Source organism: Sorex fumeus, unplaced genomic scaffold (genome assembly GCF_029834395.1).
Source record: "Sorex fumeus unplaced genomic scaffold, SorFum_2.1 ptg000037l, whole genome shotgun sequence".
Taxonomy (NCBI): Eukaryota; Metazoa; Chordata; class Mammalia; order Eulipotyphla; family Soricidae; genus Sorex; species Sorex fumeus.
The window spans coordinates 49,462,619-49,476,680 of record NW_026606094.1 but is presented as its reverse complement, the minus strand read 5'-3'; the positions used below and the strand labels follow the sequence as shown (position 1 = coordinate 49,476,680).

Genomic DNA, 14,062 nt, shown 5'->3' with positions numbered 1-14,062 from the left:
AGCTACCGGGGCTCTGTTCAAGGCAGAGAGGGAAACTCAACCTTCTCCCTCTAATAAATAATATATTTATTTTTCATGTATAAATATTACATGTAATTAATTGTAAGATATATCTCAAAAGTAGAGATGTAAAATTCTAAACAAAATGCTTCTCTAGTTCCAATGAAAGACCAAATAAGTAGGAAACAAAATTGTATATACACTTTGATCAAATTATTTAAAGAAAATTATCTTTGGAATATAATCAAATGACTATATGTTACAAATATTAATAGCAGTTGCCTTTGTGTGATTTAATGTTTGTTTAAAAACTTTTTTCTAGGGGCTGGAGCAATAGCACAGTGGGTAAGGTGTTTGCCTTGCATTCGGTTGACCCGGGTTTGATTCCCAGCATCTCATATGGTCCCCCGAGCACCACCAAAAGTAATTCCCGAGTGCATGAGGCAGGAGGAATCTCTGTGTAATGCTGGGTGTGACCCAAAAAAACAAAAACCAAACAAACAAAAAATCTTTTATCTAGAAGTGTCTAATTCTGCTATAACAGGTATTTAGGTAAAGAGAAAAAAGGAAATCTCGAAAGAGACTCGATTATATTGTACTCTCATAAAAAGTAAACCTTAATAATTTTCTATTTATAAAATATGTGAAAAATTTATGAAGAATAATGTTGAACGTAAGCAGTGTTTTACCAAATTCTGTGTCTTGAAGATGAGCAAAAGAATTGTGGAGCCATCATTGAAAACTTAATTGTTAATTTAACTGTCACTGCATGTTGGAAGGAAACAATATTCTACCAGGTTTACTATTTTGGGGGACTGGAGAGGGACCACATCCAGCTACTCTCAGGGTTTACTCCTGACTCTGAGCTTAGGAATCACTCCAGGTGTGGCTTCGAGGACCATATGGGGTGGCAAGGATCCAATCCAGGTGAGTCACATACAAGGCAATTATCTTCACCTCTGTAGTATCTCTCCGGCCACCAGGTTTAATGTTTTTTAAAGGAATCTTAGGAAATTAATCCTTTTCTGGTCCAGAGAGATAATATGACCACTAGCACTTCATAGTGACCCCTGACCCTGCAGGACTGAAGGCAGAGCCAGGAGTAAACCCATAATACATCTGGGTGTGGCCCCCAAATGAAAAACAACAACAAAAAGAAACACATTTTTTCTCTAATCAAAATATCAATATATAAGCAAAGGATATCTAATATGTGTTAGGTTTTGTTCACTAGAGGCAATTTTGATGTTGGTTTGCTTGTTGTTCGGATCATTTGTAAATGGTGAATTTGCTGACTATGACGTTTGGATGACCTAAGAAAATGAGAACACATTCTGTTTTTCATTAAAATCATTGTTTTTTTAAAATAGGGTTTTTAGAGCAATTTAACTGTTTATTTTATTTCACAGGGATCCCCAGGGCCATATGGATTAAAAGGACCCAGAGGACTCCAGGTAAAAAGGGCATAACCTGAACCTAAATCCTATTGGGAGCTTTAAAAAGTCTTTGCCCATTTGCAACATCTATGAACTCAGTCAGGGTATCTGGAGATTGAAGCCAGGAATCAATATTTTAAAGATTCCCAAAGGATTTAAAAATTTGGAAAACACTTCTTCAAAGTCTATATAACTAGTTCAGGCATCTTAAACACAGGTACCAGAATGAGAATCTACTTAATGAGTAGCTGAGAGATAAAAATTAAAATTTAGATTGTAAGAAAACAGATATAATTAGTTAAAAGTGTATACAATTTTTATATTACTACAGGCACATACTTGAAAGATCTATGTATCTTTTAAAAAGTCTATGTATCTTATTCAGTTCATAAAATTTTCACTGTTCCATCTTTTTCTATAAATAGTGCTCAGTAATATGAAATATTTTAAATAATTTAAGTTAGATATATCCTGTAGATTTCAGAAAACAATTTGGATCATTTTTTTTCTACTTGGGGGCTTTTCTAATAATGGAATAGAGGAAAGTATATGTAAACAGTTAACTTTAGTATTTGAATAACTCAATTGAAAATTATACTTTCACCAAGATTTATTAGACAGCATCTAGTAAACCATAAATGCCTTTGTTTTGGCTAGAATTTTGTCAGGGCAGGACAGTTAGTCTGGTTATCATGGGGCCATTAGAAGCTCCAATTTTTAGATATATTTGCCTGAGTTTTTTAGAAGATATTTCATAGGCAAAAACATTCAATAAAAGGGTCCTCATTAGGAATGTTTGAAAACAAAGGTTTAAATAGCAAATATCTCATTAACAAGTGCTTATTCTCAGTTTTTAGACTATTTTAGAAACTTATTAACAAGAAATTTTTTATTTAATTCCACTTTTTAACTGCATGAAATTCCAACATAATTTTTATCTAGTTTGACTTCTAACTCCAGGAGTAGAGGGGGACTTAATGTATTAATTTCATTCCTTGTTGACCTTGTGTTTACACAGCTAATTGTTGGTTTTCATCTTGGAGCAGGGCATTAGTGGACCTCCAGGGGAACCAGGACCGAAGGGATTTCAAGGCAGTAAGGTAATCATATTCTTTGGTTAAAGAGACTAAGACTTCCCTGAGTGAAATATAGTAAAATGTATTTTTAATGAGACAAAAGTCAATGTACTCTTTGAGGACATATATTTAAAAATACAAAATATGCAGGTATGTCCAGGTGAAAATGTACACAGGATATGAGTGATAGTTCTGTTGTTTATTAAAATATTATCCAACTGGAAATTATTAATTATAAGCCATAATCAAGAATCTTTGTATTGTTTTCTCCTTACTTCTTTCCTATAGCCATTTCATGACTCAACTAGAAATTGGTATAGTGATGTGACACAGTTGAATTTCTTTCTCATGTAACATGTTTAAAAGCCAAATAGGACCAAAAGACAGTACAAGAGAAATCTTTAATATGTCCTCTCTTAGGGCTCCATCTTTCAATGAACAACATTAATTGCTGAAAACAAGCTTCATAGCTTCTACTAAACTCTTTTCAGTGATAAATAAATTTCATGGATTTGGTAAATATCCAATAAATGGCGTGGAGTTTGTGTCTGTTAATGTGTGGAATTTGCAGCACAGATAACATCAGAAGGGGCTATCCCCAGTGGACCAGAGATAAGCCAATCTTTTAAGGTTGCTGTTAAATATAAGTTGTGGGGAGCAGTTGAGGTAGGAGAATGTTCTTTCTCCTGGGAGAGGAAAGGGAATGACAAGTAGAGTATTTTTAATGAGATAATGACAGTGTGTGATTTCCCAGGCCACTTTTAATTGGCAAATTAAAATAGAATTGGCTTCTCTGCAGGAGTGTGCTTGAACTTCATCTGGGTAAACTGTCTTTTCCAGTCCTTGCCTATGATTAATTCTCTCTGGGGAAAAGAAATGGTCCCTTTGAATACTGAGTAGAAGTTTCCATGAAATTGCTTTGACTGTAGATAAAATCCTACAGCAAGAAAAAAATATTTTGACAGTCTACAGTTACTTCTAGGATTTTAAAAAAGAACTTAACGTACCTAAAACAATAATTTTTTATTCTTAATTTGTTGAACAGTCTCTATACCATTTTCCATAAAGGCCAAACCAGACAATATTCCCACCAATAGTGATACTGGATGGAGAGTATTTGTCACATTGGTGGTGAAGTTGAAGTACCTTGTATAGCAAAACCATAGATGTTACAATACTATTAGACCATGATATGTAAAGTAAAATTTAAAAAAATACATCGAGGATTTTAAAAATGGGATAATTCAGACAAAAAAAGTTTTTTGCATGTTTGGCATGTTTGTGAAAGGGAGTTTAAAACTAGGGTTCAAGTCCTCACAACTCTGACTAGTCGGACTGAGTAGAACAAAGATTCAAATCCCGCCAATTTGTTCTCTTTTTGTGGGAGAGGAGTTTTCCCACACCTGTCAGTGCTCAGGACTTATTCTGGCTTTGTACTCAGGAATCACTCCTGGTGGTGTTCAGGGGACCATACTTGGTTGGATCCAGTAAAAGAACCAGTGTTGGCGGCATGCAGTGCAAGTGCATTACCCACTATTTTATCCCTTTGGCCCTGTAACCAGTTTTCTCTTAACCACAGTGTTTTTATTCCTTTATGAAAATTGCTAAGTTTTGTAGATAGAGAGAGATAAATACATTTTTTTTTGTGGTGATCTTGAAATTGCATCTGTCTTCCCTTCTGACTGGAATCTATGAAGAGGCATATTTTCCCTTGATTATAATGTTCATCTGAAGATTGAGAAAAAATAGAAATTGCATGGGAATTAGAAACAAGTAATTCAAATGATGAGTTTTAAAATACTGTCTTTTTACACCTTAAAATAGATATAATGTTTGCAAAAATTCTCTGAGAGTTTCTAGATGGGGCCTGCTCTATTTTTGACTTTATGAACTATTCCTCATGAACTCCAGTCTTACTCTATTTTTCTAGTACTTAGATTTTCATCATGAAAGGGTTTGCAGAAAGAGTGCCAAAGAAGAAAAGGGAAAAAAATTAGCTAGCATGCATTAAGCAAGGAAAAACAATTCTGTCCCTGTATCACAAGTCATTTCTACCATTAATATCTTCCATATGTAAAGTAACTGCTATTCAGCCCTGAAGGCTCTTGTTGCCTTAGAAACAAAACAGAGATGTGGCTCAGAATGAAACTTTGGTTCTGAAACCTTCTCAGCCACTCCCATTTGTGAGAGCTGTGCAGTGGCATTCATAAGCAGAGCATGTGTCATTCTCTGAATCAAGTAGAATCATAATCACAGAAGTGCCCAAGAAGCTATATCCCCTCGACTAAACTGAAAGTAATTCAGAAGAGAGACCTATACTTCTTCTGAGTAATCAAGGAGCACTCAGGAGCGCTAAGCTGACTTCCATGGGAATTCATGTAGCAATCACCTCTGACCATGGAATCGGGCTCTTAGAAACTAGAGAAGATGGATCAAGACTGGCGGGCTTTCAAATCACAGAGAACAAACTCCAATAATTAGTTTTGAACAAATAAACAGAGTGTGTGTCAAGACTTCATTAGGCAAAACTTTCCATTCTATTAGGTTTTTCCAAGGTTATTTATGAAAGATACTTTCTTTTCAAATCTCATGCAAGTCTGTTCTTTCCTAAACCCACTTTGTACTTCTAGGAGAAAGGACTGTTTATTGTGGTAAGAACAAGAAACGGCTTTGATACTTTGAAGTGTCTTAGCTCTGGAACTGCAGAGCTAGGGCCAAATATCTATAAAATAACTCTGTTGGGGTCAGAAAGATAGTCCAGTGGGTCTCTGAAGCGTGTGGAATGACTGGTTTGACCATCTGCACTTGGTTCTCAGAGTACCTCTAGAAAGGACTCCTAAGCACAAAACCAAGAGTAGCCTCGGAGTACCACTGGGTGTCAGCTCAAACAGAAAAAAAAAAAAATCCTGATGTGTTAAAAAAATCCCCGGCTCTCCCCTGGAGGGCTGTGAAATTCCCCAACTGCAGGGCTGTGTAAACCCCTCACGCGCTCAGGGATTACACGTGAAAGGCTGTTTGCCCCCTCTCTCTTGCTGCTGGAGTTTGGTACTTTTGAACCGCTTCTCCACCCTGGACAGCCGAAGGAACGAGGGTCAAGCTGGTTGCTGATTAGTTGCCATTTATTCAATCTCTCTTCTCTCCCAGCTCTCTCCACCGCTCTCTCTCTCTCTCTCTCTCTCTCTCTCTCTCTCTCTCTCTCTCTCTCTGTGTGTGTGTCTCTAACCGCACAATTCTTCCTTCCCGCTGTATTTCTGTCTGCTGTCTCTCCCTCTCTCTTCTCCTTTTCCTTCAATCAATCAATCCATTCAACAAATCAATCCTTTCTCCCCGCAGGGCTCTTTTGTTTTATCCTCTCACCATACCTCCCCAACCACGCCTCCTCACGGGAAGTTTGATCAAAAATGTTTTTGCAGACTTCCTGACCACCTGTAGCCCATAAGGCAAAACAGTCCTTAAGGTGTGTTTCTCCTCTCCTTAGACATGCAACTTAATTGGCATCTTTAATTTTCCTTCCTAATATTTACCATTCTGTATGGACACAGTAATAGACACTTTTAGGCTTGTAGGGTGACTCTCCTGGGGACATCTTAATACAGACTAAGACTACAGTGCTCAGGCCAGATCAATCATTCCTAATCCCAGCAGGGTCGAAATCTAGTTATTGTTTTTTGGATCATCAATTTTTCCATGACCAAGCCCTTAACTTATAGTTAAGCATTAGGGCACTTTGGCCAGGCCCATTTCGATGCCAGGGTAGCTCATAGCTCAGTGTTTGCCCTGGGTTCATCCTGTCCTTCGTCGGGACCCTGCTTTGGGGGATCTAGGAAGTTTTAAGGGCAACTGAGGCGAGAGTCAATACAGCAGATGTCCAGGATGTATATTATCTGGAGTGAATCAGCTCCCAAGCCATAGGATTATCTTTTTACCTGTCTTCCTGTGTCATACAAAAAGTAATTGCTCTGAAATAACTAACCATGCAAAGGATGTAAGGAGAAGAGAAAGACAATATTTACAAGTCAGAGTCTGATCAGGGACAAAGGTAATTGACAGGTTGGGGTCAGTCAACAAATCCAAGTTCCCAGCAGCCAGGGAGGAAGGGCAAACCAATGTTATCCTACACTGATATATTTCCCTAAGGCAAGGAAAGCATCTCATAACAATTATCAAAGAATCTAAAAATACTACATTATAGTGTATGTAAATTAATTTTCTTAATGGATAAAATTGCTTCCCTTCTAAACTCTTTTGTTGTTCTACTTAAGATGTTTATTTTTTCTACATACCCCCCTGATTATACATAGTGTTTCATTTTTGTTCTAAATTCAAATGTTAAAAAAGTAAAACTGAAAAAATATAGCAAAAAACAACAACAAAACTTTTGTCTTAAAATGAGACCTGACCTTATTTTGCATTTAATTTAGTTTCTAAGATATTTAAAGAAACCCACAGAGAAATAGTATCTATCAGCCTGGTCCAGTTTAATATAAAAATGTATAGGTTGGGTAAATAATATCCAAATAAACATCCATTCATCCATCCCTTTAGCAAAAAATGAGTGGTCAGAGTGGTAGTATAGCGGGTAGGCTGCCTGCCTTGCATGAGACTGACCGGGTTTGATTTTTGGCACCCCATATGGTCCTCAGATCCCTACCAGGAGTGATTCTCTGAAAGCAGGACTGGGAGTGAGCATTGCTAGGTGTGGTCCCAAAACTTAAAATAAAGGAAAAATAAACTTAATATTAATGAATAAACTGAAACTATGATTCAGGAAGAGTAATTGCAGGCAAATGAACAGTAGATCACAACAAAGTTTTACATAACTATACCACCATTCTTGGACAACATATTTTTCTTTATCCAAATGTGTCAAGCTTCTATCCTGTTATATGAAGCTCCCAAGTACAGAGGGATTATTCAAGTAACTTTTTTTTCACTTATGAGAGAGTAAGTGAATAAGAACTACATATGCTTGTCCTGAGATTAAACATCCCTATTCAACATCTATTTTCTTCAAAATACTAAAAAAAAGTGATCAGTTTTGAAAAGAAGCTTGGCTGAAACCTTTTGACATAGCTACAAAGAACTGAATATACAGATTTGTATGATAGTTAGCAGGTATGCAATTAAATTTCCTTTTGTCACTTGTTGTCCTGTTGTTCATTGATTTGCTCGAGTGGGTGCCAGTAATGTCTTCATTTGTCCCTGTCGCACGATAGTGTAGCCCAATGGCGTATTGGGGGCTCTTTCAGGGTCACGGGAGTGAGACCCATTGTGTTACCGTTGTTGGCTTATCGAGTACGCCATGGGTAGCTTGCCAGGCTCTACCATGTGAATGGGATACTCTCGGTAGTTTGCTGAGCTCTCTGAGAGGGAGAAACTGCCTCACTCTTCTCCAGGAACTTTATTTTCTAGTCTCTGAATCTTGGACATTGATGAGATTACATGATTCTGGGGGGCGGTTTTTGGGTGTGGCTGCCAAGCTACCGGAAAATGGGGATCTGGGTGGAGGAGGCCCAGTCCCAATTCAAGCAGGCTTGGAAATTGCAGCCATGGGTCTCACATACCTGGGTTTCTCTGCCAGTTCCTTCATGCGTGAGGCTTGTCTGAGCAAATGGAGAGTGGCCTTGAGCATGACTGTGGTTGGGTTCTGGAGATTTTCGGCTGCAGGAGCGCTGCTTGGGGCAGGGAGGGAAACTCAACCCACCCCTCTCCGAAGGGGCCCCAGTGAAGGCAGCCTGACACAGGGGCAGGAGATTCTCTAAATTTCCTTTTAGCTTCCATTTATTTTAACTTTATACAATTCCCTCAGCACAACAGAGTCTGGTAAGCTCCCCGTGGCATATTGGATATACCAAAAACAGTAACAAGTCTCACAATGAATATATTACTGGTGCCTGCTCGAGTAAATCGATGAACAATGGGAGGACAGTGCTACAGTGACAGTGCTATACAATTCTAGCATTCTTTTGGAAATGAGCCAGTAGCAGGTGAAATGACAGATATTTAGAATTTCATCAAGGTTTTAAAAAATTCTGAAAGGAGTTTTAATGACAATAGGTGTTAGGAGTACTAGTCTCAAATCTGAAAGAAAGAAAAATCTATAAATTTATGCACATGTAAGATGAGCCACAAATATTTATTAAATCAATAAATGAATGAAAGCTTTTAAATGTAAGAGTATCAAATGTGCTGAAGACAGGTAAATAGGAGCTTCTGGCTTCATTTAATTAGTCAAACTCCTGGTATTGGAAATATTTGAGGAGCCAATTTTAATAGAAATATTGGGTAGAAATAACACATTGTGGAAGAAATCAGAGAGAAGGTACAGTTTGGGCCACATCTGAAGGTATTAGAGGTCATTCCTAGTGGGTTTCAGGAGAAAATATGTGATGTCAGGGATTGAACTTGGGTCAGTTATGTGCAAGGCAAGCCTTACTGTCTCTCCAGAAACCTGACAATGTTATATTGACATAACTCTTTAAAATCTTCTTCTGCATTAAGTAATACAATATGCTATTTTATTTCCACATTATTCTAAGGGCAGAATATGGATTTGAAACATTTTTTTTACAGTTTGATATGTGCAATTTCTTTTGAGGAAATTTTCTCATGTTTTCTATAATGTCAATTTTATTAGAACAAGAAATCATTCTTGAAGGCTAAATCATATTAAAAATACATTCGTGTCATTATCCAAATATCAAGTTATGTTACCTCACTTCCTATGAAGTACTTCATTAGTACCAGGATTCAAAAACTGAAAAAAACCCCAAAGACTTTTACTTTTATTTCAAAAAGCCAAAAAGCAAACATACATTTAGACTCTGTTTTGCAGCTGCCATTATAGAGGTAGCATGCACCCTGAGCAGGAAGAGGACTACCCGACCATTCTCCTTCCCTAGAACTTCCTTAGACAGGTTTTGCATCTGTCACATCATCCCTGCTTTCTGGTTGTAGGCATGACTTGTTGAGCTATTTTAGGTCTTAAACGCTAGAATTTTTCCCCATATAAACCGATTGTTATTTCTTCTTTCCTTTATGCCTGTTTGGATTATAGAAGGTTTGACAGGAACACTATACTTTTGCTAGAGGAGGAAACCTACTTGATTTGACTCAAATTTAGCTTACTGTTGGTAGATCAACTCACTAACCAGTACTAATATTTCAGCTGTGGTTTAGAAGTATTTCAACATAATAAATGTGAACAGCTATGCTAAAGTTTAAATTTTTAAGCTTGCTATATAGTCTTATTCCAATTACCTTACTCAAAAACTAACTGGCCAGGAAGTAGATCCAAGGACTATGTGCCTGCTTTTGCATGTGGGAGGCCTAGTTTGATCTCTGGCACCATATAGTCCCCCAAGCACTGCCTTTAGTGACTGCCAAACTCCAAGCCAGGAGTAGACCTTTAGAAAGTTTGGGATGTGGCCCAAACAACGCTACCATTTTCCTCACGTGATAAAACATTCAGCCACTATAAAGTCACAGCTTGTAATATGTTATAATTCATTATAAGTTAGTGGAGGGGAAAATCTAGGGAAGTATTAATAGACATCAACAATTTCAATTGTAGCATCATTAATCAAACTGAAAGCCTTTTTAAGTTCACAACTGTTTTAACATAATGTCTGTATTTTTAGCTTCCTATGAAGCAATTAAGGTCAGAGTACTCAAACATGTCAACTTTTCCAATTCTACAAAAACAATAATGTGCCTTCTAGTTCTCCTGGAAGGTTAATAATTTTGAATAAGTTTGTGATTGCTGAGTGGATAGTAATGTAAAAGTAAGACTTCCCTTATGGTTCTAATTATAAATATCTGCTTAATGAAGAATCACAGTCAAACTGCCAAACTCTGTGAATGCCTTTCCTTCAGGGATGTCAGTCTAAATGCTATTTCTGACCTGGGCCTAATTAAAGAGAAAGAATCATTAGTGATCTGGTGACTGTTGCTGGGAAAGGGTTTTGACCTACATGCACATCAGCCCTCCAGTACTTTAAAATGAGCTTATTAACTCACTTGACATGAGACAACTGATAGTGACAAGCTGAGGTGTCTGCAAAAGAACATGTGGGATGTCAGCCAATGGCATCAAGACAGATGATTTTTGTTTTCAAATCTCTGACACATATAGTTCTCAGCAGATGGAGTATACCATGTCTGAACCTGTGTGTGTGTGTGTGTGTGTGTGTGTGAGTGTGGCGGGGGAGTATGTGTATATGTATACTCACACATGCATGATTCTCTGCTTGCAGAGACTGTCAAGGTTAAAAACTTCAATGGATCAAGGATTTGAGCATGCTGCCAATATTTCCCCCAAAGGTGCTGAGTCTAACCCATATGTACATGCAAATTAGGCACTAATGTGGAACAGAATCAGTTACTGCAATGTCTTCAGAGGGATATCAGACTTTTAAAAAATAATTACATCAATGACATTATGACATTAATTAATATAAGTCAGTTATAATCAAAACAATGTAACACAAAAATTAAGTTTATTCCAAAAGTAAGGTTTTGAAGCAATTCTGGTAGAATATATATATATTTTAATCATCTGTAACTGTACAATTCAGTGTGAATTAAGTACATTCAGTGTTGTGCAACTGTCATCACTATATCCAAAACATCTCCATTATTCCAATATTTCAATACCCTTTAAATATTAATATTCATTTACACCATCCTCAGGCTTTAAGTGCTACAGTAAACTTAGGCATATATCTTTTCAAATTAATGTATCTGTGTTTGGGTGGTTGATGTTAAGAAGTACAATTGCTGATCATAAGGTCTATTTTTCTTCTTTGGAGAATTCTCCATACTGTTTTCCCTAGAGGATAAACCAGACAACACTGTCTCCACTGGTAAATGAAGGCTCCTTTTCTACCACATCCCTAACAAAACTATTATTTTAAGTCTTTCTTGTATACTCCATTCTCACTAATATGAGATTATATCTTATTTTCCTCTTGGTTTGTATTTCCCTAATACTAAGTGACAATGAATATTTGTGCCAAACTAAAAAGATACTTTACTAAATGGGGGAAAATATTTGTACACTATCAGATTAAGGGATAACTATATTCAAGATACATAAAGCAGTCACAAAATTAAAAAACAGTTAAACCAATAAGTCCACAAAAATGAGGTAAAGAGATAAACTACTGCAGAGGAAACATAGACAGTCAGTAAACATATGAGACAGGCATTATTATTAGACGCTCCCCTGACTGGCAACTGACTAGCCCATTTATTTATTTATTTATATTCTTTAATTTTTATTAGTGAGACACCATGAGGTACAGTTGTAGACTTAAAAATTTTCGTGCTTGGGTTTCAATTGATCAATTGGGTTACAATGATCAAATACCCATCCCTCCACCAGTGCCCATTTCCCACCACCACGGATCCCAGTATCCCTCCCACCTCCCATCCCCCCAACCCCCCTGCCTCTGTGGCAGGGCATTCCCTTTTGTTCTCTCTCTCCTTTTGGGTGTTGTAGTCCATTTTTTAAAAAAAGAAAATGGCACACATGTCTTTTGCTCAGTAATATATGATGAAATATAGTTTTTATATTAAATTTTATCACATAAACCTCCATTTTTATAGGTCAAAAATAAATTAATTTGCTTTATTAGGACTCAAGAAGGGCTGAAGCAATAATAACACAGTGGGTAGGGCATTTGCCTTGCATGCAGCTGACCTAGGTTCGATTCCTCTGCTCCTCTTGGAGAGCCCGGCAAGCTACTGAGGGTATCTAGCCTGCACGGCAAAGCCTGACAAGCTACGCAAGGCACAATGGAGACGTTACTGTTGCCTGCTTAAGCAAATCGTTGAATAACGGGAAGACAGTGCTACAGTGCTACAGAACTCAAGAAAATGAGTTGAGTTACTAAAATCTTTTATAAAGCTACTAAAATTTTCAGTACATTCTTCACTGATTCTTTGCTAATATGGAGTTTTCTTCCCTGGGAAGCATTATTAGTTGAGTATGTGGACAGTGATTTTCTTCTATAGCCAAGTATATGATATTCAAAACAGATTGTGTTTACCAAATACACGATCACGATCTTGATCATCTTGTTGTTCGTCGATCCTCGAGCAGGTACCAGTAATTTCTCCTTCTTCCCAGCCCTGAGATTTTAAAAGAGCCATATTCAATGCTCTTTCAGGGTTAGGAGAATGTGACCCATCATTGTTACTGGTATTTGGCATATTGAGTAAAACATGGGAAGTTTGCCAGACTCTGCCTTGCGGGCAGTATACTTTCAGTAGCCTGCTGGGTTCGCCAAAGGAAAAACGAGATAATAAGATGTCACGCAGTCGCTGGGTTTCATAGTCTCTGTGTCTTGGCTGTTGATGGGAACAATCTGGCTCTGGCAGCAGCTGGTGGATGTGATGCCTACCTACTGGAAGATGGGGGATCTGGGTGGAGAAGGCCCAGTCCCAATCCGAGCAGGCTTGGAGATCTCAGTCCCGGGACCCACATGCCTGAGTTCCTCTACCAGTTCCTTCATGTGTGAGGCTTGTCTGGACATGTGGAGAGTGGTCTCAGCATGGCTGTGGTTTGTTCTGGAGGTCTTCAGCTGCTGGAGCTCTGCTCAGGGTGGCGGGTGGGGGAGGGAAATCACCAAATACAGTAATTGCCAAACAGTGGTTAATAACTAGTTTGTATGAGCATTACATGGTATAATCACAGTATCGACAATTACAATTTATATTACCTTTACCACTGAAGCACATACAACACTGATCCAGGTAGAGTTTTTTGTTTGTTTGTATTTTGGACCACATCTTGTATCTTGCAGTGCTCAGGGCTTGCTTACTCCTGACTCTGTGCTCAGGGATCACTTCTGGCAGGACTCCGTGGACCATATGGGGTGCTGGAGATTGAACCTGAAATATCTGTGTGCCAGTAAAGACCACATCTACCACCGAAGTACATATATATATATATATATATATATATATATATGCATGTATATCTCCAGTCAGTACAAAAAAGTTTTAATCTCTTTCTTCATTGATCCTCTCCAACACCTTGGTAATCTCAGTTCTGTTATCACCTAAAAGGTTTGTTTTTATTGGAAATTACATATTCCCTTCTTTTATTTCTTTTATACCATGTAACAGTGACAGATCATCCTGTATTTGTACTTCTTCTTGAAACTTGTTTTGCTTAGCATGCTTCTTCTCAGTCTATTCATGTTGTAGCAAAAAACATGGTAGGCAAGTGTTTCATGTGCCTCTTGGTCATCTGAGTCTACTTTGTTCAAGCTCTTCTACCCATCTTCTGATGGGGTAATTGTCATTTTTAGTTGTTGAGTTTTGTAAATTATTTGTATAGTTTATATGTTAGCCCTTTATTTTATAAGTTATGTATATTTTTCCCATTAAGATATATATTTAAAGTAATAGTTTCTTTCACTGTGCAGATATTTTTCATTTTGTGTAGTGCTGTTTAGTTTTGCTTTTGCTTCCATTGTCCTTGGAGTTGAATCTCCTAAGATATCACTAAAACCATAATTATGTAGTCCACAGTCTGTTTTC

General features: G+C 37.5%; 1 protein-coding gene across 1 annotated transcript in view; it reads left to right on the top strand.

Annotated features, from left to right (window-relative positions):
- COL28A1 (collagen type XXVIII alpha 1 chain) overlaps window positions 1-14,062 on the top strand; it is a 197,267-nt gene that overhangs the window by 31,747 nt on the left and 151,458 nt on the right. The window contains exons 10-11 of the mRNA XM_056118311.1: window positions 1,410-1,454; window positions 2,483-2,536. Coding sequence (XP_055974286.1) covers window positions 1,410-1,454; window positions 2,483-2,536 — 99 coding nt within the window. The remainder of the gene's footprint in view (window positions 1-1,409; window positions 1,455-2,482; window positions 2,537-14,062) is intronic.